The sequence below is a fragment of the Lacerta agilis genome, chromosome 1, assembly GCF_009819535.1.
Source record: "Lacerta agilis isolate rLacAgi1 chromosome 1, rLacAgi1.pri, whole genome shotgun sequence".
NCBI lineage: Eukaryota > Metazoa > Chordata > Lepidosauria > Squamata > Lacertidae > Lacerta > Lacerta agilis.
The window spans coordinates 126,858,765-126,882,909 of NC_046312.1; the positions used below are offsets into that span (position 1 = coordinate 126,858,765).

At 43.1% G+C, this 24,145-nt stretch overlaps 1 protein-coding gene across 2 annotated transcripts in view; it reads left to right on the forward strand.

Moving 5' to 3' along the window:
- The window catches only part of PIKFYVE (phosphoinositide kinase, FYVE-type zinc finger containing), an 80,461-nt gene that overhangs the window by 5,529 nt on the left and 50,787 nt on the right, over nt 1-24,145 (forward strand). For both annotated transcript variants that reach the window (XM_033170338.1, XM_033170346.1), the window contains exons 4-10: nt 7,425-7,540; nt 8,733-8,904; nt 10,000-10,207; nt 14,101-14,190; nt 15,386-15,521; nt 17,352-17,509; nt 19,297-19,408. In XM_033170338.1, the coding sequence (XP_033026229.1) occupies nt 7,425-7,540; nt 8,733-8,904; nt 10,000-10,207; nt 14,101-14,190; nt 15,386-15,521; nt 17,352-17,509; nt 19,297-19,408 (992 nt within the window). The remainder of the gene's footprint in view (nt 1-7,424; nt 7,541-8,732; nt 8,905-9,999; nt 10,208-14,100; nt 14,191-15,385; nt 15,522-17,351; nt 17,510-19,296; nt 19,409-24,145) is intronic.

Genomic DNA, 24,145 nt, shown 5'->3' on the forward strand with positions numbered 1-24,145 from the left:
GAATCAGTGTGTGCTTCTCTTGTGACAGATAGCCTCCAGGGGGCACTCATTTCACTTGGATGCGCTGGTTTCCTTTCCCTGTCTTGTATAGCGTTTACAGAGGTCATCATTAGCCTGTCTTTCAGAGTCTGGCCCCTGTGGATAAAAAGTGTTTAGCCCCAGTAGGAAATAATGAAGAAGACCATTCTGCATACATAGACCAGGTTTCTCTGATTCCAGAACAGAGAAAGCAATAAGGGGGAAGTTATTTTAAGCCTTAGTAGCGCCACTGAGACTTCGTCTTAATACAAGATGCATTTGCATAGGCTACAGCTACTTTGGCAGACTTTAGATGTTCAAGTGCAAGGAGTAAGGAGCACAAGAAGCGCTTAACACTATTGCACTCGATCCTTATTCTCAAAGGGGCAGCAAGGGCTAAGATTCTGGGGGCATTCCTGCATCCATCTGTGTTGCTAGAGGGCCAGGTGACTCCATTGGCTAGGAGTGCCTTTTGCCCTCTTTGGTTGGCAAGACAGCTGCGACTGTTTCTGGATCAGGAAATCCAGACCACTGTTCTCTATTTGCTGGCACCCTCCAGAATGGATTGCAATGCAGTGCTGTCCTCATGGCTGACCGGGAAGGTGTAGCTAGTAGAAAATGCAGCATCTCAACTGCTCCCTGGGGCAGACTATCACTGTCGTAGTAGGTCACCACTGAGAAGAAGAAGAGTTTGAAGAGTTTGGATTTGATATCCCGCTTTTCACTACCCGAAGGAGTCTCAAAGCGGCTAACATTCTCCTTTCCCTTCCTCCCCCACAACAAACACTCTGTGAGGTGAGTGGGGCTGGGAGACTTCAAAGAAGTGTGACTAGCCCAAGGTCACCCAGCAGCTGCATGTGGAGGAGTGGAGACACGAACCCGGTTCCCCAGATTACGAGTCTACCGCTCTTAACCACTACACCACACTGAGAGAATTGCACTGGCTGCTAGTTAGCTTCTAGATAACATTCATGTTGCACATATTGGTGTACAAAGTCCCATACAGTTGGAGACCAGAGAACACATAAAGGATAGGCCACAGATAGTGGTGGAGTTTTCTAGAAATCTTTGATGTCAAGCTTATTCACGCAGATTTTTCTCTCTCCTTAATTACTGCCTCGTTCCTTAATCACTATGAAATGAAAGTTGTCCCCTTGTCCCCCTGTTTCACTAAAAACATGAGCGATTGCTGTGTTACCGTTCACATAAATTATACACATGTACACTCCAGGATTTCTAAAGTAAACAGCACATGAACAGATGATATTCAATACTGCATATAACTGTATAAAAAAACAAATGTAAAATTGCACTGCGAGAATAGCAATATCTATAATACGGAGTGGGTGTATTTTGCGTATAATTTTCATATAATTAGTTGGGCTTTTAAAAAACCCTGATGACGCACGAGTGGCTTAGACACAAGCAGGCGCTCGATGCAAGGGGAAGTCTAATGCAAGCAATGCTCAGTCAGGTTTGGACAGTCAAGTTCTGTGTATAAATCTGGTTAAAATGGATTCCCTGCCCCCAGCCATAGGTTTCCCAGCCCTATTAGTGTCGTGACAGTATTTTCGGCTTGCTTTCAAAAAATCCATCCATGTGAGGGATCAGCGAAAGTAAATAATATGTGACTTGGGGGGGGGGGAATTGTGTGTGGAGGGGCATGAGAGGTTTTGCCTATTGTTCTTTCTCTAAAATCATTGACCTTAAATAACCTCTTCACTTCTTTAATAAAACAGTCTCTGGAGACCTTCAGTGCTGGTCTCCTTGGGAAAACCGCTGGAGATGATCTTGCAAGCAAGCATTTCCAACAATCTTGGGATGGGAAAAGCTGGCTCAGAAGCTGATGCAAAGTTGCTGTGCTTTTTTCAAAATAATAATATAATATATGCACCAATAACCCACCTTGTAGTGATTTTAAGGTCAGAGCAGCAAGCAAGCTTTTCTCTCCCATACACATGAACAAGAAAGTTGAAGTGTGTGTGTGTGTGTGTGTGTGTGTGTGTGTGTGTGTTGTGGAGGGACCTCTTTTGCCAGTAGCAAATACATTGGTGAAATGCAGGGGCAGGGAGATGAGGATTTGGCACCCTACAATCTGAAATAAGTCTGTCTCTCGCTGCATTTGAAGCGCCAGTGTTGTAAATACTTCAGGTAGGATTCCCCTGATCTGTCTCTGAACAGCTCTTGGCAACTCTGCTCAAGTTCTCCAGGAGGATTGGACTACTGCAATGCGCTCTATGTGGGGCTACCTTTGAAGGTGACATGGAAACTGCAATTAATCCAGACTGGTGACTGGGAGTGGCCGCCGGGACCACATAACACCGGTCCTGAGAGATCTGCATTGGCTCCCAGTACGTTTCCGAGCGCAATTCAAAGTGTTGGTGCTGACCTTTAAAGCCCTAAACGGCCTTGGTCCTGTATACCTGAAGGAGCGTCTCCACCCCCATCGTTCTGCCTGGACACTGAGATCCAACGCCGAGGGCCTTCTGGCGGTTCCCTCATTGCGAGAAGCAAAGCTACAGGGAACCAGGCAGAGGGCCTTCTCAGTAGTGGCACCCGTCCTGTGGAACACCCTCCCATCACAGGTCAAGGAGATAAACAACTACCTGACATTCAGAAAATACCTGAAGACATCCCTGTTTAGGGAAGTTTTTAATCTGTGTCATTTTAATGTATTTTAATATTTGTTGAAAGCCGCCCAGAGTGATTGGGGGACCTAGCCAGATGGGCGGGGTACAAATAATACAATAATAATAATAATAATAATAATAATAATAATAATAATAATAATAAATAATAAATGATAAGTTCCACAGAGTGGGAGCCAGATAAATTTATGCTATAGCACAAAGGCAGAGCTCAGTACATGGGGGGAGATCTGCTTCCGGGCTCTACCATTTCAGACTGCAGACGGGGGCCCACAGGACTGGAGGCTCCTCCATGCAAAAAGTATTCGTTGGTCACTGAAAACTGACATGTTGTGGCAGCAGTAGGCTAGCCCTCTCTGGCTCAAAGCTCAGGGATTTAGCGTGCAGAGATTTGTCTTCAATGGAGCCATCCTGTCGTGCAAAGCCCCAACCTGCCTCCTGGTACAGTCCAGGAACAGTGGTGTCCCCCCTCAGTGCAAACTAGGTGATGGGGAGCAGAACTTTTCAGTGCATTGTTTGCCTTGGGGCAGAGTAGCTGCATTCAAGCGTAACTATAGGTCATGATTTGTTGAGCAAGCCAGGATGCAGCTTGCAGTTTCTTTGCTCATCCCTTGGTTTGTTTCACTTGATGCTGGTTGGTTTGTCTCTCCCCACCCCCTTTCTCTGTGAATACTTGGACTGCTATCCCGAATGCCTGTGTGGCACTTGAAGACTGGCACGGCCACCTCATGTCACCAGTTCTCATGCTATTGGCTGGCCGCAGACATGGGGCGGGGGAACATCAGTGATCTCCTCCTCTGAACTCTTCAGCTGTTCTCAGCAAGCCCAAGGCAAGCACAGTCCTAAAGCTTCCCTCCTCCTCCTCGGTATTTCTAGATGTGGTGGGTAGAGACTAGCTGCCTTTGTTTCTTAACCCCTTGATCCCAAACTTCCTGAACAAAAGACTCTCTCGCTGCAAGACTCTGCCTGCAATTTCATGGTGTGTGTTTTTTTCTAGTATCCCCCAAAGGCAAAGGGAGTTGTGAAAGCTCTCTGTTAGATTCTCAAATCTTTTGAGACAAATCCCACCCTTGCCTGTCTTGAGCTCTCACTGCCTCCAGCCAAGCCTAAATGGATATTGTCGTCTGTTCCCATCAGTTCACTCGCAAACCTATAGGACTCTTACTGTATTTCTGCTTCCAGGCAGAATCCCTAATCTGGATATCATCACCCATCTCCCTAGCTGTAAGAGGTGTAAACTGCGCTCCTTTCCGCAGATATGTTTGCACCTACAAGCCCTAGTGCTTCCAGTGCATCTGGGCACAATTGAGGCCAGCATCCAGCTTCCTGAGAATTCATCCCAGACTCCTATTCCTTGCATACCCTTCCCTCGCCACCCATTCAATGAAGACACAAGTTTTAGCTAATTACAAAATTTCACTGTTTAGCCCAGAGAACTACAGGAGAAGCTTGGAAACAGTCATCCTGGCTTGTGCTGATGGGAGTTGTAGTGTGAAAATGTTTGGAATGCACCAGGGATGGCTATCTTTGGTGTGCAGAAACAGGCTGTGGTCCAAACTCTGGGAAACGTGGGGGTGATTGTCCCCAAGGAACTGGCCTGAAGTTCTTCTGATGGCCTGTGCCTGCCTGACAAAGGTTGGCTGCTTCAGAACAAGTTTTAGGAAAAGCCACAGAAATGCTGCTTGCCTGTGGCAGGCATGTAGCCAGCCTAGGCAGATAGGGGTTTCCCCCCAGGAGGATGTCCTCATGTACCCCACAGGTGAATAGGTTGCAACGTGCCACAATCACATCAGCAGCAGGGTCTTCCTGAACATTTAGCAGAAAGTCTAGGGATGTGTAGACAACTTGACCCTGCTTGAGCAGTAAGATTAAGTTTAGTTTTCGCACGCCCAAAAGTTGCACATGAACTGCAGCTATAGATGATATGCCCAGGTGAGATTTGAAATGTTCAAAACAGGAGTTATGGTTCCTGTGCTACTTAATACTAAAGTTCCTTGTGTGGTTGGGTGGGGAGATGGGGGTACTGTAGAACGGACCCTTTCATGCATATGCTTGATTTTAGCAGATTTGTAAGAGATTGCAAAAAGGCTTGAGGCTTGGCGCCTCTGCACTGTTGGCTTTGGGCACAGTGCACATTCCTTCATGCTCTATGAGTTCATAATGAAAAATTGCGTAAGTGCGACAGTGTATTGAGCTAATCTCCCCACCCCACCCCACCCCCCAGCTTCCATTCTCCTCAACGCTACGTATAATTGCAGAGTTAGCATTTTAAATATTAACAGGATCACTACACATGCAGAAGTATTCTGTGTAAAAGGAAAAAAAGAATGGGGAAAGCTACAGAAATTTGATACTAAATTTGATACATCAAGGGTGGCCAAGTGATTTTAATTAAACTAGACAAAATGGTAGGAGTTCTAGTTCCTCATAATTCATTTAATGATTAGCAGATTTTGTCTGTATATTATGTGTGTGTGTGTGTGTGTGTGTGTTACCTATTTTTCTTATTTATTTCATAAAAAAATATATATCACTTGTGTTTTTTTTTAAAAAAAATCTGTTTTTTAAAGTGCCTCCACAATCATGTTTGTAGGCTTGCTTATTATAGTTCAGCATTTTTATATACAGTGGTACCTCGACTTATGACGATAATGTGTTCCGAATGCGCCCTTGTAGGTCGAAATTTTCATAAGTCGAAAGGCGCTGTCTCCGAAGGGGAAAAATTTCGTGAGTCGAGAAAACTGCATTAAAAAAACTCGCAAGTCGAGGTATCACGCCGCCGCTTTCCCTTCGTAAGTCGAAAAATTTGGATGCGGCAGCCATTTTTTTTAGTACCTGATAGAAATGGTCAAGGGCAATCGCAGAGCATCTCATCTCCATCCCATACCACAACCCCTTGCCTCCAATTTCCTTAGGAAATGAATTGTATTGCCAGGCAGTTAGATACTTGCTAGAAGATGACCCGTAGCCGCAGAGTGTTTCATAGGTCCTACTCTTACAAAGGCAAGCTACAGGTAGGTTTTGGTCTGCCGTAGTCGAAACAAAATAAAATAAAATAAAATAAAATAATTCCTTCCAGTAGTACCTTAGAGACCAAATAAGTTTGTTCTTGGTATGAGCTTTCGTGTGCGTGCAAACTTAGTTGGTCTAAAAGGCAAGCTGTTTCCTCATCCCTCCGAAACTGGGAGGTTGGCCATTGCACAGCAACAGTTAACTTGCTTGCTTCTGGTCTGAGCTGCCAGCATTCCTGCTGACACCAGTGATATATAAAGCAGTACATACAAAAGGAGCCATGTTTGTTTCTCTTCAGCCAGGGAGCGCCAATTAAAATGCAGGTCCAATGGAGAGCGATGCGCTTGGTGAGAAACTTGATGTTGTTGTTGTTGTTGTTGTTGTTGTTATTTTAAAAAGGTTTTACAAAGCACCCGTTTAAAAAGGAATGCCATGAAAGGAGCACAGTTAGAAAGTCTGCAGCGCGTACTGTTTCCAGCTTGTTAGAATGGGAAACTTTGTATAGTGATATTAAGAAACTTTGCTAAAGTGTACGCACCCTTTTATTCTATAGCTAGCAAATGTTGCTTTGCAATGGATTGCAGCTTTTTTAAAGTGTGGGTTTCTCTTCAGATCATATAAACCTTTCGCCTTTTAAAGTGTGGGTGAGTAGTTTTAGTGTGTTTTATCCACAAACCTGTTGGGTTCCGTATGAATGAAATTGTTATATGTGAAGCTACTTTTGAGTTCAGTAAATGTAGGAAATAAAGCTTGACTTACTGAAATGAAAATAAGCTCGACTTACTGAAATGAATGCAAGTTAGTGCTTTGGTCATGTAACTGTTCGCAGCTCCTGATGAACACTTCTAACAGTGAATTCCTGTGATTTTTATGGATTACCATGCAACTGAAGCAGAAGGTTGTAGTGAACTGCTGGAAAATTATCCAGTAAATTTGTTAAGATGTGTGCTTCATAAATCTGTTTTTGAACAAATTTCCAAATGTTGATAAAAACACAATACGGTCAAAACTATTACTGTATGCTATTTGTGGCGTATGCTATTATACTGTGAGGAGAGGACTTCTGCTTGCATAAGCATATTTTTGCTAAATACCTCAATATGAATGTTGCAGTAACAGTTCCAGTGAAAGCGACAAAAGTAAGCTTATTCATATACTGTACATAGATTTTGTTTTTAATTCCTCAAGGTGTGTATGTTGAGGAATGTAGTATTGGCAAGTTTTTTATGTGCTTCTTTCAAGTTACTTATCCTAACACTCAAAATAAACCGAGAAGCGCTACCTATATTTCTGAACTTCTTAAAAAGAAAAAAAACCCTGCTGATCTCACGGAAGCCAGCCATACTGTTAACAGAATAATGGTTCATGGTTGAATCTGAGGGCTGTTTTCCTAACTTATACTTTCTTGGAGTTAATTTTTTGTTAGAATCAGTCAGGCTTTCTTCCGAGTAAGTGGGTTCAGATTCTGTACTATTAGAACTTCCATGTTGGAAACACGTTTTGATGGATGCCAAATTTTATACCTTTCGGATCATTGCAAAATGCCCATTTCTCATGCAAGGAAGCAACTCAGCTCTGGAAAAAGCTCCTCCAATTGGTCAGTGTTTACTGTAAAAAGTTTGCATCAATGTCTTTTTACGAGAGTTAAAGTTACATCTTCTGCATTCTAAAGAGATGTCCATTGATAGGCAGGCAACACAAAGAGAACATCTATCTCAAAGGGTAGCTAATGTCTCTTGTCCTCAGACAATCGAAGAGAAGAACCTCTCCTTGGCGGTCATGATCCTCGAACGGCTGTTCAGCTTCGAAGCCTCAGTACCGTTTTAAAACGTCTAAAAGAAATCATGGAAGGAAAAAGCCAGGTAACGCTTGAGGAGGAGGGAGAGGTGTTAATATGATGGAGCTGCTACGAAACACATGTCGTGTTTGGTGTTTACGAAAGACTGTCTTGTTCTCGAAACAGCACTACCTGCTGCTCCTAGAAGTTCCCGCGAGCCCTTAAGGCAAGATTAAGCCTCACTAATTTCGGCAGCTTTCGGATGAAACTAATTGCTTACGAAGTATAGATGGAAACGAGCTTTTATTTAAGGCTTTCAGCCTAATGGGACATGCTTCTTGAGAAATGGTGGGTTAAAACAGGGTTGAGAAACCCTTTTGGCCTAGCGGTCCATATGTTTATCTTTCCACCAACTTGGACAGGTGGGCGATGCCACTCACCTGTCCATCATCTGATGTCAGTTGACCCGTGGGTGGTCTTGCTCACCTGTCAGAGTCAACTCTTGGGGGTGGGGGAAGGGGTCCGCGTTGCCAGTGTATCCTGCACTGGAAATGCTCCGGTGAACCAGCACCCAGCAGGAGTCAACTCTCTGTTCATCAGCTGATGAATGGAGGTCTTAGTCCTGCTCTCTGTGAGGGTCTGCTTCACCAGCCGGATTGAAGCCTGCCCCCACTGCCCATCAGCTGATGTCACCAAGTGATGCCAGTTGATTGACTGGTGGGCATGGTTAGGGGGAAATGGCCTCACATGCCAAGTTGAAGCCCCTGGGCATCCTCACCCCTGGGTTATGTGCAAAGTTTGCCTTCCTGAGATGGTAGGAATCCTTTACTGGATCAAATTGTATAGCTTTAGTAATAACACCTGGGAAATTATTTTGGCTTGAGTAAACCATGCCTGTGTATTAAAGAAGAAGGCTGCCTTTTAAAGGTTCGGTTGAATGGAGGGAGGAGTCCTCTGCTTAATGCCTTTAACATTACATATTTCCGCTGGGGCGCTCTGGAGGAATTGCCTGAGTGTGATCACAACTTGTTGAATGGCTGGGCCATTGTCTACTGGACTTAAACTTTTACTTGGTAATCTAGAGAGTGTGCTACTGGGCAACGTGTCTAAGGAGGACTTGCCCTGGGAAATCTAATTAGCCTGTTATTGAGGAAATGTAATCTCATCACGGCCTTGTGACTTCCCATGGTATTGTTTTAGCTTCGGAGATAGAAATATCCTACATAAATCTGTTGCCTTGTGTTGTGGCCAGGCTGAATATTTAATTCCCTCCCCAGGACAGTGATCTGAAGCAATATTGGATGCCGGACAGCCAGTGCAAGGAGTGCTATGACTGCAGCGAGAAATTTACCACCTTTCGCCGCAGGCACCACTGCCGGCTGTGCGGGCAGATTTTCTGCAGCCGCTGTTGCAACCAGGAAATCCCTGGGAAATTCATGGGTTACACAGGTAAGGCATGAAGCGTTCAAAATCTCGGCCTTTTTCGGAGAGGGGAGAAAGTTGTCTTTGTTTGGTTGGGGTGGGAGGACTGAGCATGGAGCCTTTCCACATGGCAAGTGAGACATGATGCGCTCCTTCATCCTCTTCATTCATAGTCCCATGCAAAGTTAAAGGTAGGACACTGTTAGTTGTATTTGCAGGTCTTTCCCTTCTTCCCTGCTTTGAAATAATTTGCTTCGTTGTGTTCATAAATGTACATTATGCAGTTATTTTTGTGGGGGTATAGTTGACTTCACAGCATGAGAGATGGCACCTTGAGCAGTGCTGTGCCTTCCCTTTCTTTCAAAAAATCACACTATAGCTTCTTGTGATGTTTCTGGGGTTTTCTCGATACTGCACCAGGATGGCACCCCACCTTGCTTTTCAGCATGAAGAAGTCCCACCAGGTGGCTTTACTCCCCATTTTTATGCCCAGCCTGAAGAACCTGTGGCAAGAGCCGTGGGAAAGCCAGGTCAATGAGCTTCCGTAGTTGAAATCACTGCTCCAGATAGTGGCCTTAAGATCAAGGAAGGAAGTTGTCCTGGTTTAGTTATGTATTGTCCACAGGAATCAGTACCTGCCCGTAAATTTTCTGGCTGGTGGGCTAGATGGTTAGCACCCCACTTCCTGGCAGGCCAAACTTGGCAGGTGGGTGGGGCGAGATGTCACGATGGTGTCAGGTGATGTTGTGCTTTGAAGTTCCAGTTGTTGGGACTTCAAAGGGCAATGCTGCTTGAAAGCTCTTTTGCTATTTGCCCTTTTCTGTTAGAGCCTTTGAGGCTGAAATGGGAGTGGTTCGCCAAAGTGTTTTTCTTCCTTCCTGATCACCTGATGGGGAGGGGAGAGGGAGGAAAAGTGCTTTTTGGAAGCAGTGGCTGCTCGTGGAAGAAGCCTCACGTACAGTGAATGCTTCCAAGAGGAGGGAGCTCCTTTCAACTCACAGCTTCTCAAATTGTACAAAGGCCTGGCGAGAAAAGCAATCTCAGAAAGTAGACTTTCTTTCGGATCCTTAGTTTCCCTGCTGCAGAGGGCAAGGCTGTTCAATCTTTCTTGTTTTTCGACAGGTGACCTCCGAGCTTGCACTTACTGCCGTAAGATAGCCTTAAGCTACGCTCACTCCACAGAGAGTAACTCCATCGGGGAAGACTTGAATGCTCTGTCTGACTCTGCCAACTGTGTGTCAGTATTGGATCCTGGGGAACCGCGGACTCCGGTTGGCAGCAGAAAAGCCAGCCGCAACATATTCCTCGAAGAAGACCTTACCTGGCAAAGGTATTAATATATCTGGTTTGGGGGGGGGGGGAATCCACTTAGTTTTAAGTGTTTGGAATATCTTTTGTCCATCCAGCCACACAATTTGTCTGCGATATTCTGCTTGAATGCAGTGGTCCAATCACACTGGCTGTTGCTATGGTATTCTGTTGATTTTGCACATCAGGTTTTGATAAGCCATGGCTTCCGACAATAGCGGAATGGCTTAACTGACTTTGCCATATTGTCTTCTCACCATAATTTTTGTTCCCGGAACCCTAACATTAGCAAGGCAAGAGCAGGCAGAGAGCTTTGTTTGTGTATCTGAATACAGTAACTTTGTGTGTGAGAGAGAGACTAAGAATTCTGCAAAAGATATACAACTGGGGCGACTTTGCCCCTTCCTCTGCAGTTAGGTTGTTAAAGACTTCAATCATGTCTGTCGCTCACAGCAGATGCAGTCTCTCTCTACACCCAAAGGCTTAAACATTAATCGTGCCATAAGCTTCCTTGAATGAGAGTCCACTTCATCAAATGTCTGCAAAACCAGACGCCACAATAAACCCGTTAGTCTGCAAGGTGCCACTGAGACACTTTCCTCTTCCGACCCCAAAGGGCTTGCAATCTTACGATAGACACAAGGAAACAACAGTGGAAGGGGACAAGTAGAGGTGCGCGAAGAACATGCCATTGATTCATTTTCGCATACTTTCAGCTTTATTTTTTTTTAATAAATACTCTTTATTTCAAAATATTTTAAAAGAATACATTCACGCACAAATATACAACAAAGAAAATGCAAATCATACAATACAAACACAATCACAAAAAGGATAACCAATAACCCCCCAAAAAACAACAAAAATAAAAATGAAAAATAAAAACAATGACTCCCCGTCATTTGTGTATCGTTTCCCTCTAGGTTTTAACATTTCTTACTTTTCCTCGCCATACAATACCACCATCTAGCAAATGCATCAATCTGTCATATAATATACTATCCATCTATATATTCCCTTATGTGTCTCATTCTAGACAAATCACCAATTCCGTTTTTATACCTTCTTTAATCAAGTAATCCTCCACATATTTCCACTCGCTTTTGATTTTTTGTTTTGGGACATTTCTAATCGCTGCTGTCATTTTTGCTAAATTCATATATTCTACTAATTTAATCTGCTAATCCTCAATTGTTGGGATTTTCTCCCCTTTCCAATTTTGAGGAATCAACATCCTCGCCGCTGCACATGCATATAGAAATACATTTCTCCTATCTTCCGTGATATTCAGCTTGGTTACTACTACAACAATTTTTTTAAAACCTGCTGGGTCCACATGCATAATAATAATAATAATTTATTATTTGTACCCCGCCCATCTGGCTGGATTTCCCCAGCCACTCTGGGCGGCTTCCAACAAAAATCAAATACATTAAAATATGGTGTTGTGCGTTTGGCTTCCACATGCATAGCTCAGTTGATAGAGCATGATCTCAGGGTTATGGGTTTGAGCCCCAGTTAGGCAAAAAGATTCCTGTAACACTGGGGGTTGGACTAGATCAGTGTTTTTCAACCTTTTTTGGGCAAAGGCACACTTGTTTCATGAAAAAAATCACGAGGCACACCACCATTAGAAAATGTTAAAAAATTTAACTCTGTGCCTATATTGACTATATATAAAGTAATTTCCCACGGCACACCAGGCAACAGTGGTTGAAAAACACTGGACTAGATGACTCTCGTGGTCTCTTCCAACTCTACAGTTCTGTGGTTTTATGATTCCTCATCCCATGTGAGCAAGGGGAGAACTGTTGCAGTTAAGGAGACCTTTGGGTCAGGCCCTCTGCTCCTGCATTGTTCCAGTGGCCTGGATCTGCCACGATGGAAATAAGCACAATCTGGTGGTTTCATTGGCACAGGAGAGAGTTTCTAGCCCCATAGCTGTCAACCCTCCCTGCTGTTTCCCAATGCTATATTGTCAGGAGACTGCCCTCGCCGGAAGCCAAGGCGGTGCCAGGGCTTTATCAGTATCGCGAACCCCCGTCTCCGATGCTGAGTTCTTCATCTTTGTCCAGTGGGAGGAGCAGTAATTCCTCTAGTGGGGAGGGGGAGATGGAGACAGGAAGTGGGAGCCGGGGCTGTGACAGGGGAAGAGAGCCTTCGCACCAAGCAGAAACGGGAGGCGAAGCACCCCTTCTGTCTCCCCTTTTGCACAGGGGGGGAAAGACGTAGAGGGGGGAGGCGGGGGTTCCGCATTCCGCGCCTTTTATGCTGGGCTAGGAACCGGAAGGGGTCATTCCCAGACGCTGCAGAAGGATGAGCTGGGCGTTCTTTCTTTAGCTGCACTGTAAATATCTGCACAATAAAGGAACTTAGTTTCCAGAAGTTTGCGTCAACCTGGTTACTCATGAGCAGCCACCTTACACTATATTAAGGGAATTTCCCGCAATAAAAGGGAAAGGTTGATAGCTCAAGGTTCTATCAGTGATCAGTTTTTATGATTTTTTTTTTAAAAAAACAGTAAGGTGTATTTACGTATATGTTTTTAAATGTAAGCTGCTTGGGGATCTTTCAATAAGTCTGATGGATGTTGATAAAAAAAAAAGTTGCATGATTGGACACGCTTTGAGTGCCCGAACTTTCCTAGCTTGAATCTGAAAGGGGGAGGTGCATATTTTTTAAATCCCAAAGTGAATTTAGACTGCTCTTCTCGGTCCGAGTCCTTTTAGCAACCCTGCAGCTTTAATGAGGCTGGAATTCTGTGAAAGGGTTCAGTTGAGACGTGGTTTCGCGGCCTCCTTGTGATGGATCAGGTTGCAATATGTTAACATTAGCTGCTGCAATGAAGAGAACCCTCCAGCAACATCTGTAGGCAAACACTGAAGTTGCTCATCAGTGAGCAGCTGTAGTAATAACATCTGACCTGTGGTGTGAGGGATAAATCCTGCCTTGTTTCTCTTTCACTTTCTAAATTTGAATGCAGCACCCTCTGCTGTCTGTGAGTTGAAAACAATTATTTTCCTTAGGGTCGAAACATTGAGAGATGGGCGTATGCATTCCCCAGCCAGCATACTCCTGGAACTGAACTCTCGGTATAGAGGAATGTCTCTGAGCATGTACAGACTGCTTTTCTTTAGCAGCATTGGCCACTGTAAACAACTGCTGTTCTCCTGGAGGGCATTTTGATGTAGGTGGCATCTCCTTCCCCATCCCTGACCAAAAGAAACTCGGCTTGCAGAAATAATTGAGAGCAATTCTGGGTGGCCAATAAAACAGATTTAATATTTCACAGCCCTGGATTACAGGGATATGTAACCTGCCCTGATCTTTTCAGACTATAAAAAGACTTTAAGACCTCATATTCCCAACTGCAAAATTCTAATGATATTGTGATGTGGAGTGGGGAACAGTGATGCATAGAGAAGATTCTTGTTATAGTCGTACCTTGGAAGTCAAATAGAATCCGTTCGACTTCCGAAACGTTCGACTTCCAAAGCGTGGCTTCTGATTGGCTGAAGGGAGCTCCTGCAGCCAATCAGAAGCTGCAGAAGCCCCGCCGGATGTTTCGATCCAGGGTTTTGATCTTTCAGGAGCCGGAACGTTCAACTCCCAAGGCGTAAAAGTACGACTGCACTTTTAAATGACTTTGTTTTTCTTATCCTTAGTTCCGCCTCCCCCTTGCAGAATTGCAATCTTCCACAGCATTTGGGAAATTGTTGCTTGCTACAGCTTTTAAGGAAGCACTTTAAAACATTTCTCCTTTTGAAGAACAATTGTAAAGAATATAAATCCGCTGCTTTTTAAGTCCTGGGAGAACTCACTGAGTGTAATAATGTAGTGTAATAATGATGGCTTGCTTTAAGTGCAGTAATTTGGTGCTAATTGCTGCTTTAAAACAGTGTCGTTTACTTGCAGCTTGATTCACCCAGACTCTTCATCTTCCACTTTATCAACACGTCTTGGATCAGTTCAAGAGGAAGCAGGGAAGTCTCCTGCTCGGAATAGGTGAGCCACCCTCTCTCATGCTTATGTGTGTGTGATGCCGCACCTGTGGAAATGGCACACTGTGGCTCCTCTGTAAGGTTTATTTCTGCAGACGAGGTCTTAAAATGACACTGACTTTCTGTCAAAAGATGACCGCGTCCTTTGCTAATGCAGCGACATTACGACGGTATTTGCTTGACATCACTGTGTTGCCCTCGATAGATGGCAAGAGATCTGCAAACACAGCGTGAAGTCCATAGTTCAGGTCTCGGGCTGAGTGAATGACATCAGAGATGTTGGACATGTGGAATAACTTTTCCCTGCTGTCGCTGGTCCTTTCTCTGGGTTGTTGGGGCATTTAGTGGGCTGTTCACAAAGACTGATAGTGGCACCTTTTTGTGGACCAGGGTGTTCTTGCTGGTCCAAACCTTAGTCTTGCTACTGGTCTAGTATTTGGGGTGAGTGGGTAATTGTGTGTGTTGCCGTGACCTATCTCACGAATCTTGATCTTTGGCCATATACGTCATATGTCCTCAGGATTATGTGGAGGTTAACTTCCAGGGCTCGTTTCTTCTTTCCACAGCAGAAGATGTACAGATTGCCTTAGATACTTAGGTCAGCTGGAAGATCAGTGTCTCTCAAACTCCTTTACTCTTGAAATGGTCAAGGCCTGGTGTTTTACTTTCCATTGCCAGACTTATGGCAAGGAAGCAGTCCTGCCAGAGCCATTGTTTGTAAGAAATGCCTTCACACAGAATCAGAGAATTGTAGAGTTGGAAGGGACCCTGAGGGTCATCTAGTCTGAGGCTCCAATTTGCTCCCAAAGTTTTCCCGTCAAAGGTTGCCCTGAAATGGAAGTTGGTCCTCAGAATTATTATTAAATAGACTGATGTTAATTTCCGCCATATTAGAGTTAATGGACAGGGGAGGGGTTTAGTATATCAAGCAGGCTCCTTCTTACTATTTGAGGAAGGGGGAAGAATTTCACATGGGGTAAATCAGCTTAATAGTTTTGCATTGAGATCCCAAAAGCTTATTTCCAGTTGTTGATTTTCAAAACGCTAAATTGACTTTGAGAGAGAGAGATGGGCATTACTTGGGAGGTTCCTTACCTTACCTCATGTTGTAAAATCTTGGACCTGCTCTGTTAAACTTTAATTTTTAAGAGCTGGAGTGAGCTTAAAGACTGTATGCATTGTTTTCTTTCTCCCGCCAGATCAGCCAGCATTACTAACCTGTCCCTGGATCGCTCTGGATCGCCCATGGTCCCTTCCTATGAGACATCTGTCAGTCCACAAGCTAACCGCACATATGCCAAGGAGGCCAACGAGGACGAGCGCAAAATTCTCCTGGTACAAGCCAAGCAGATATATCTATCTATCTATCTATCTATCTATCTATCTATCTTTCATTCTTCTTGCAGAAATCTGTAGTGTCTTGCTGCTTTGGGGCGCCCTGTTTCTTAGGTGCAGTCACCTTGTGCTGTTCTCTGGCTGCAGTTTATGAACTGTTGTAATGCTATTTGCAACCCACCCTCGTGGGATATCCCATTTTATCTTCATTATAATCCTATATGTATGTTTGAAAAGTTACTTTTATACGACTGCCTAGATTTTGAGGAGATGTAAGAGTTTTCAGCTTCAGCATGGAAAGTTTAGCAACTATATATAAAAAACCTTTAAGGAATTGCTAAACCCTTGTGTCGTTGGGTCTGAGAATGCAACTGCGTTGGTTGTTTTGAACCAGCTTTGCAAGAGAAAATGCTAGCACTTTATTTCGTTTGTGTGTGTGTGTGCTGTCCATGCCATTTCCTCACTTGCTGTAAGGCCAGTTCTATATATTTAATTTATTGCATTTATATCCCACCTTCTTCTGCAAGGAGCTCAAGGTGGTGTACGTGGTTTTCCTGCTGCTCAGTTAATCCTCACAACTACCCTGTGTGGCTGAGAGGCGGTGATTGGCTCAAGGTCGCCCAATGAGCTTTGTGGCCGAGTGGGGATTTGAACCCTGACCTCCCAGGTCTCTAACCACTACACCACACTGTCTTTTTCTAGGATACTGTTGCTTCAGTATCGTAGGACTAATTTATATGCAAGCATGCATATTGCGCTTAAGTAAGACCTCCTCTCCCATATGACGTTCAGCTAAATATCTCAACTACTTCTGTTGAAAAGTATTTTGTTTGAGATGATGTCTCAGACAGGCAGGTGCTTGCTTGATGTTGCCAGCCTGGACTCCTTTGGAAGGAAGGGTGGAGCAGAAATTTAATAACAGTAATAGTAATAATTTGTATATAATTTTTGAATGAGTGTGCCTGTCTGAATTATCTCTAATTATGATTTGTAATACATTGTGGTATTCACTGCTGCTTCAAAGGGCTGCCTGATGTTAGGGAGAGCCAAACATTCTCTAGTTAGCTGCTCTAATTGTCAAGAGCACAAAATGTTCAGCAGAGCTTCGTTTATTGCTCTTCCTGAAGACAGAATCAACAGACGGACACACATGTCTGCTGGTGAAGAAGGGAAGTTCGACATTTTAACCTTTCTCCCCCTTCCGCAAGTGCTTGCAGTCAGAATAAAAAAAGATAACAATAAGATACTGGTCAAGTTTTCTCCTGATGAAACTCGAAAAATTAGAATATCGTGGAAAGGTTCATTTCTTTCAGTAATTCAACTTAAAAGGTGAAACTAATATATGAGATAGACTCGTGACATGCAAAGCGAGATATGTCAAGCCTTTATTTGTTATAACTGTGATGATTATGGCGTACAGCTGATGAGAACCCCAAATTAACAATTTCAACTTTGGGATTTTCATCAGCTGCACGCCATAATCATCACAATTATAACAAGCAAAGGCTTGACACATCTCGCTTTGCATGTCATGAGTCTATCTCATATATTAAACTCCAGTAGCTAATGAAAACAATTGCTTACATAAATGGACTTTTCCACGATATTCTAATTTTTCGAGTTTCACCTGTACATACTCACGTACCACGCATATACATAGCCCTGCCTTTTTATGAATGTGTATAACAGAACACTGCCTTTGGTGGATTGCAGGGTGGGGACGGTGCAAATCACTTGCAACAGATGTAAACAGCACTTCCCAAGACGGCGAGAACACTTAAGCCCACCAAACAGATGCTATCTAAAAGTGTCATCACTCTTGCCTCGCAGGACTCAGTCCAGCTAAAGGACCTGTGGAAGAAAATATGCCATCACAACAGTGGCATGGAGTTCCAGGATCATCGCTATTGGCTGCGAACTCACCCCAACTGTATCGTGGGGAAGGAGCTGGTCAACTGGCTCATGAGGAACGGCCACGTCACTACCAGGTACCGGGCAACTCTGAGTTCATGACTGTATGGTTACTTCATGGCTCAGAGGATTAATGGGCTTTTCTGAACTAGATATATCCATGAAGGGAGTGTGTTCTCTGTATTTATTTTTTAGATTGCAACCAAATTATGAAATGCAAACGGTATTACAAAGCTTAAACCCTCAACCCACCCACCCCTATCCCATTTCTAATCCAAGGTAATTTTGCTGGGTAGAAAATGCTACTCTGTTATCGTAAGGTAGTTGTTTTTGGGCTTGTTCTAAATCGGTGGTTCTCCTGTGAATGTAATATAACTGCCATCCCTCAAATTATTATTTTGCTTTTTCTGCTGAGTCCCAATCTGTTTTAAACATTTATTCCTTATTATTATAACCCCTTGCAGTCTGCATTCAATTAAAATGTGTGCAGTCCTCAACTTTCCTTCCTTCCTTCCATCTGTCCATTTCGCTCTGACCTAAATGTGCTGCAGTTGAAAAAAATAACCAGCTTTTAAAATAAGAATCTCGTCATGATAGGGAATGGACCAGGTGACCCTCAGGGTCCCTTCCACCTCCACAATTCTGTGATTTAAAAATATTCCAGTACTGCTAATGTGTCATAGCCTGCACGTTCATATTTGTCTTAATATTATAATATTCCAAACAGCAGAACACACAGAGTGTTCTAAAGGGAAAATATGTTCCTCTCCAATGAAGACCCTTCCAACATTGACCGTTTATGAAGCATGCTATGTGGACCATTTTCTTTTTTAAAAAAACTAACATTTATATGCCGTTTATCTGGGAAAACCTGTCCAAAACAATTTGCAAACTTTGCCTTCATCAGTCCCAGATAGGTGTTGCTATCCTAACCATCTGGAGAGAACCAGATTATGGAAGCCTGGCTGAGGGCTTCTCCATACTTCCACTTGCCCTGTCATTTCCCCCTGGGGAAACCCAATTGGAACAAATGGCCATCGGGTTTCCCATGGTTTTCCGTTTGTTCTGATTTAGGGCCCAGGAGAGGCCTTTCCCAGGGAAAGTGTCGCAGCAAAGGCAAAACCACTTGGACCAAGACCGAGAAATTGTGGCTCAAGTGGGAAAATGCTTGGAGCTATGCTTTTTAGATTTGCTTACTTACAGTACTTGGCCAAACCTTTATTAGGAATTGCGAATCAAGCTGATGGACAATGCCGAGACGGCAAAACTGACTGGAAAACTCAGAAACTAAGAGGATAAAAACTTTACAAAAGAATGGGAGAAATTTATAAGCTACTTAGGAGACCACGGTAATCAGATGGAAACAAGAGCAGGATTTTCATTCAGATGTAGCGTAAAAATCACTGGGTAATATGGTTTGATATAAGAATTGGAGTATGGATGAATATGCAGTTGTAGATGTTTAAAATGAGACCCCATGGAGGGGATGGGGGGAAGTCCTGAGATTCGGAAAATCTCTTTATATAGATATGTTTTGTTTTGTTTACTTTTTGTTTATCTGCATTTTGTATTTGTAAAATCAATAAAAATGAATTCAAAAAAAGAAAAATATTAGGCATTGCGATACATGCCTAATAAAATAAATTGCCCCATAAAACATACACATATAAAATTTTAAAATATATACAAATAAACAACCATGTTAAAATAGTAACAACGAGGATTTTCATTGGAATTTCTTCCCGCTAAATAGTGTCTTTTACAAACAATAAAGACTGCAACTCCATATTTGTGAAGCTTTCACTTTGGGCTTATAAATGTTTTTGGTAACTCACTTGCGATTCGAAACCCATCTTTCTTCCAGAGCTCAAGCTATTGCAATTGGTCAGGCTCTGGTAGACGGGCGCTGGCTGGATTGCGTCAGCCACCACGACCAGATTTTCAGAGACGAGTATGCACTCTACAGACCACTGCAGGTATGGATTTTGTGTGTGTATGTGCGCAGTGATTTCACACGTGAATTGGGCTGCTGAAAGAATTGCTTTCTGCTGTGTTGTGTAGTGGTTTCCGACTTTTTGTTCACCCAGATATAAAGAAAACCCTAATGGGCCCTGGCAGTTTCCCCAAGGCTGTGTATTCAGGCCGTGTGTTTGCTTGTTTGAAAAGGTGTGCAAAAGAAAACTCTTGATAAGTCACTAATGTAAACTAATTCACTTAAGGTCAAGAAATGTAGCAAGAAGGCTGCGAAACCTTCCGTGAAAAGAAAGGTAGGGATCTTCCAGGTAACTGGAGAAGAGAAGTTGGTGGATCGGGAGGAAACGGGATAAAGGGAAAGTTTTTAACAAAAAAAGGTGACTTTTAGAAATGGGACGTATCAAGCACAGATCGGTTTAAGTGTTCTCAGAAAAAGGTGTTTTGTACTAGATTGTTTGCTCCCCGAAAGCTTTCTCATTAAGGGCTTTGCGGCAGCCTTAAAGACGCCCGTAATGCGACTCAATCAAATTCAAGGAAGAGGCTGAACAATTTAACTATTTGCTAATGGCTCAAATGTTTGACAGTAGTGGCTTCTTCGCTATGGGGGTGAGCTGGAGAGGTTATGGCAAAGACCTTGGTAGCTTTCTGACATAGGAGCATAATTTATGAATGTACCAAAAGGTGAGGCACAATAGTAATTGGGCATGTAGTCGGTGGGAATCGTTGTTTACATCTAGGAACTTCTGGCTTGCTCTGACGCACTGTGCCAGTACTCTGGGCTAGTGGGGCATCTGGAAGGGAAGCATAAATCAAAATGAGTCATTGCCTGGTGGGCAGTCCGTCCACCCCCCCCCCAATGTCCTGGAGAAGATAATACAATGCAATCAATGGGCTTGGTGGGGGGGGCAGGAATTCACCCACTGTTGGATTTTGGGGCAATCTTTTTTAAAAAATGAAATGCCTGCAATGCAATGCTGTTGTGGCGGGATATATCCTGATTCATTTAGCTGCTCCTTTCTCAAGTTGCACTCCAACGCCACAGCCAAGACTTTCACTTAGCTGGATGTAAGTGCTGCTCGAAGACTCTGGAGTTGAGGCATTTCTAGTGCTTTAGTCGTCCCTGTTCCACATTGCTGTCGTGAGATTGGGCAGGGGCAATGTGGGACTCTGTGCAGTGACATGGGATCTGCCTTGGGTCTAGGACAGGCACTCGGCCCTCCAGATATTTTGGGACTACAACTCCCATCATCCCTAGCTAACGGGACCAGTGGTCAGGGATGATGGGAATTGTAGTCCCCAAAACATCTGGAGGGCCGAAGGCTGGGGATGCCTGGTCTAGGATGTGCATATACTGCAGTACTCAGTGAGGCGCAGTGGAAGATGCTGTCTTTGCTTTCCCAAAGCACCTGACTTCTTCGTTTTCTTTTTCTTTCTTTTTTGCTTTTATTTAATTTTATTGTTGTTATAAACATCCATCCTTTTACAATCGTTTACATAGTTTTGCATATTTTACATATTCTCCATATCGTATGTTCTATTTCCAAATGCTAATAAAGTATTCAAGTACACAGTTACGAGTCTTTCCCCCCCCCCCATCATTCACTCAACAGCATTTCCTTTTTATCCCTCATATATAATTTGTACAAAACTATTTAATTCCCTACTTTGGCCACCTCATGAGAAGAGAAGACTCCCTAGAAAAGACCCTGATGATGGGAAAGATGGAGGGCACAAGGAGAAGGGGACGACAGAGGATGAGATGGTTGGACAGTGTTCTCGAGGCTACTAACATGAGTTTGGCCAAACTGCGAGAGGCAGTGGAGGATAGGAGTGCCTGGCGTGCTCTGGTCCATGGGGTCACGAAGAGTCGGACACGACTGAACGACTGAACAACAACAACATTTAATTCCCTATTTCTAGCACAACAATGTCATACTAATACTATAAACAATATAATAAAAGAAAAATATAAAATAAGTAAATAAATAGAGGAATAAATTTGTGAATAATTAAAAAGAAAGATTAACATAAACCTAGGTTATATACATAACCTAAACCTAAATTTAATACTTAAATCACTAATAAGTAGACTTCCTGTCTTTCCTGATAAGCGTTCCTTTTCTGCTTGTGAAAGTACTTAACATTTTTCTTTTATCCTTTATTTATATCCAAAACCTTCTACAATCCCAAACACAGCTTCATTTTCTAACACTCAATGTTTTTCTCCAGGCTCACTCAAAGGCCGCCACAGACTTTATACCATTTCGTTTTCTGATCTCTGTAGCAGCGGCTTGGAGACAACAGCCAACTACCCAGTTCACATGTAATGCCTTAGTGAGCCAGATCACGGCTTAATGTGAGCAAGCAAACACCCCAGGACTCCTGGAGTGAAGAATGTGGCCACTGCGCCCCTTCCCTGGTTGTCCTGCTATCCAGGGCTGAGCCATGGTTTGGCTTGAATTACATCTTAACCAAGGCTCATGGTTTGTCTCGCTCCAGACAAACCACAAGCGGCAAACCAAGAACAAACCTTGGTTGCAGATTCTCGTTTTTCTGGAGCAAGACAGTCCACAAACCTTGGTTGGGTGTGATGCTAAAGAGTGGCTCAACCCTCATCCATTTGCTCATTCATGCCAACCCATGTTTTCTCTTAGTGTAGTGTGTAAACCTGTTTACAGTATGCCAGCTGATCTGCCTTTATTTTTGCCTTAGTTGCAGATGTAGAATCAAATCAGTTTGACTCAGGGTGAAATCTGGTGACCGGTGGTTGTGCAAGTGCCAGAAAAAGTCCAGTGTCATGTATATATTAGAAATGAAAGTGCTGAAACTAAAATGAACTTTTTTTTTAAGGGGAGGAACATGGGGGCAAGAGGAGGTGGGGAAATGGGGTGGGGAAAATAAGGGACCCCTTTTATTGTAATGCTGTGAAAACCCTTGTAAACTAGAAATAAAAAAGACCTCTGTGATAGTGGCTTTAGCTCTTATCTAAAAGAGAAGGTGTTTAACTTCTTCGGTTGCCAGAGAGCTCCTTTGGTTGCAAATGTGTGAATAATTCTGGGTGGAATCTTGGAAGCTTGAATGGTTGCTGAATAAGGGGTCATCTGTCAATGGCTAAGCCTTTACAGCTCCTTGTTGCACTCTGTGTGTACCAGAAATTGACTGAAGCTGCAATCCATTAAATGAAGTTGTCCTTGTTTCCAAACAACTATGCAAAATGGAGAGAAATTATGTAAAACTTGCTTAATTTGCATCACCAGTGAATGCAAATACAAAGCGAATTATGGCTTTGTTTGTTGCAGACTTCAATTTACCTTGGTGGAGTTTTGTTTTGTTTTTTAAAGAAATCCTTAGTGCAGAGTTCCTATAGCCCTACTTATTTATGGCAATGTTAGAGGGCTTATACTTGACAGACCCACCTGGGAAGGAATAAAGCCATTTGAATCATTTGAAGTGTTTCAGGAGCACTGAACCTGAATTATGTGCAAACATAATTTGAGTAGAATTGCTTTTCGTTCTGCCTTCGCGTCGAAACGTGGTTCAAGTGCAATTCCTGGAAGTTCTGGACCTCGCTTTAGAACTGCATTTGTAGAGTTAATCTGTGGAAAAGGTCAGAGCTGGCATTGTAGATGGAACAGATTGATGTCACTTTTTATTTGGTCAGCTAGAGGATTGCTCAAGTAGTAAATGCGTATCTTTCCTCCATGGGCAGAGAGTACTAACCTTGGGGCAAAGGCTGCATTTCAGCACAACACTTTGGCTGTGTTCCCAGGATTTGAGGAGCTGCTAGCTACTGTTTAGGTACAGAAGGGATCCTGCCCTGCTAGTTTCCTATGAAGTTTCTTATGAAGAATATGGGTGTGAAGGGAATGAGAAATCGCCAGTGGGGCTCTAAAGCCTGTAGGAAAATGTGTATGTTTGGGGCAGGTGGGAATTGTGGCCAGCTGAATTATTGGTTTTTTACTTAAGGGATTTTGTTACAGAAGTATGCAGTCGGAGTGTAGCTGATGTAATTGGAAACCCCGACATGCTTTCCTGGTGCCCCACATAGAAGTATCTGAAGGGGCTGCATATAGTTTTCAAGATTACGGGATAATCTGGATGCCATATTTAGTGCGTTCTAGCATGAACATGGCCGTTTATACACCTAAATATATATGGCTTTCATGCAAATTTCAATAACCTGAATGATTTATTGGGTGGATACAGAGATGAGACAAGTTTATCCAATCCAGAAATACTTTCTTTGCTTTAGTCTTCTGATGGGCCACAGTGTTTTACAACAAACAGTTAAAGTTATCCACCTCTGCTTTTGGAGAAAGATAGATACAGTAAATAGGTTTTTTGAAACAAAATAGAAAATTCTTTCCAGTAGCACCTTAGAGACCAACTGAGTTTGTTCTTGGTATGAGCTTTCGTGTGCATGCACACTTCTTCTGGTGATTTCCAGGTGATTTGAATCATGTTTTTTTCTCCTGAGCTGCCCAGAATTATCTACCGGTACTTTGATTAAAGCCTTGCAATTTCAATGGCTACAGAGCTCTTTAGTTCACTTTTACTGTCAAAAATATTCACAGTTCCTTATTTATCACTAGTCCATGACTAGCTTTTTTGTGCATATACAACATTGAATTGTTATTGTTCTTGGTTTCCTGATTATTAAATGTATAGGTTCCAATTATCTTATATTTTGTCAGCATATTTGTGCTACATATTTATACAAAATTCATGCGACTTAAATA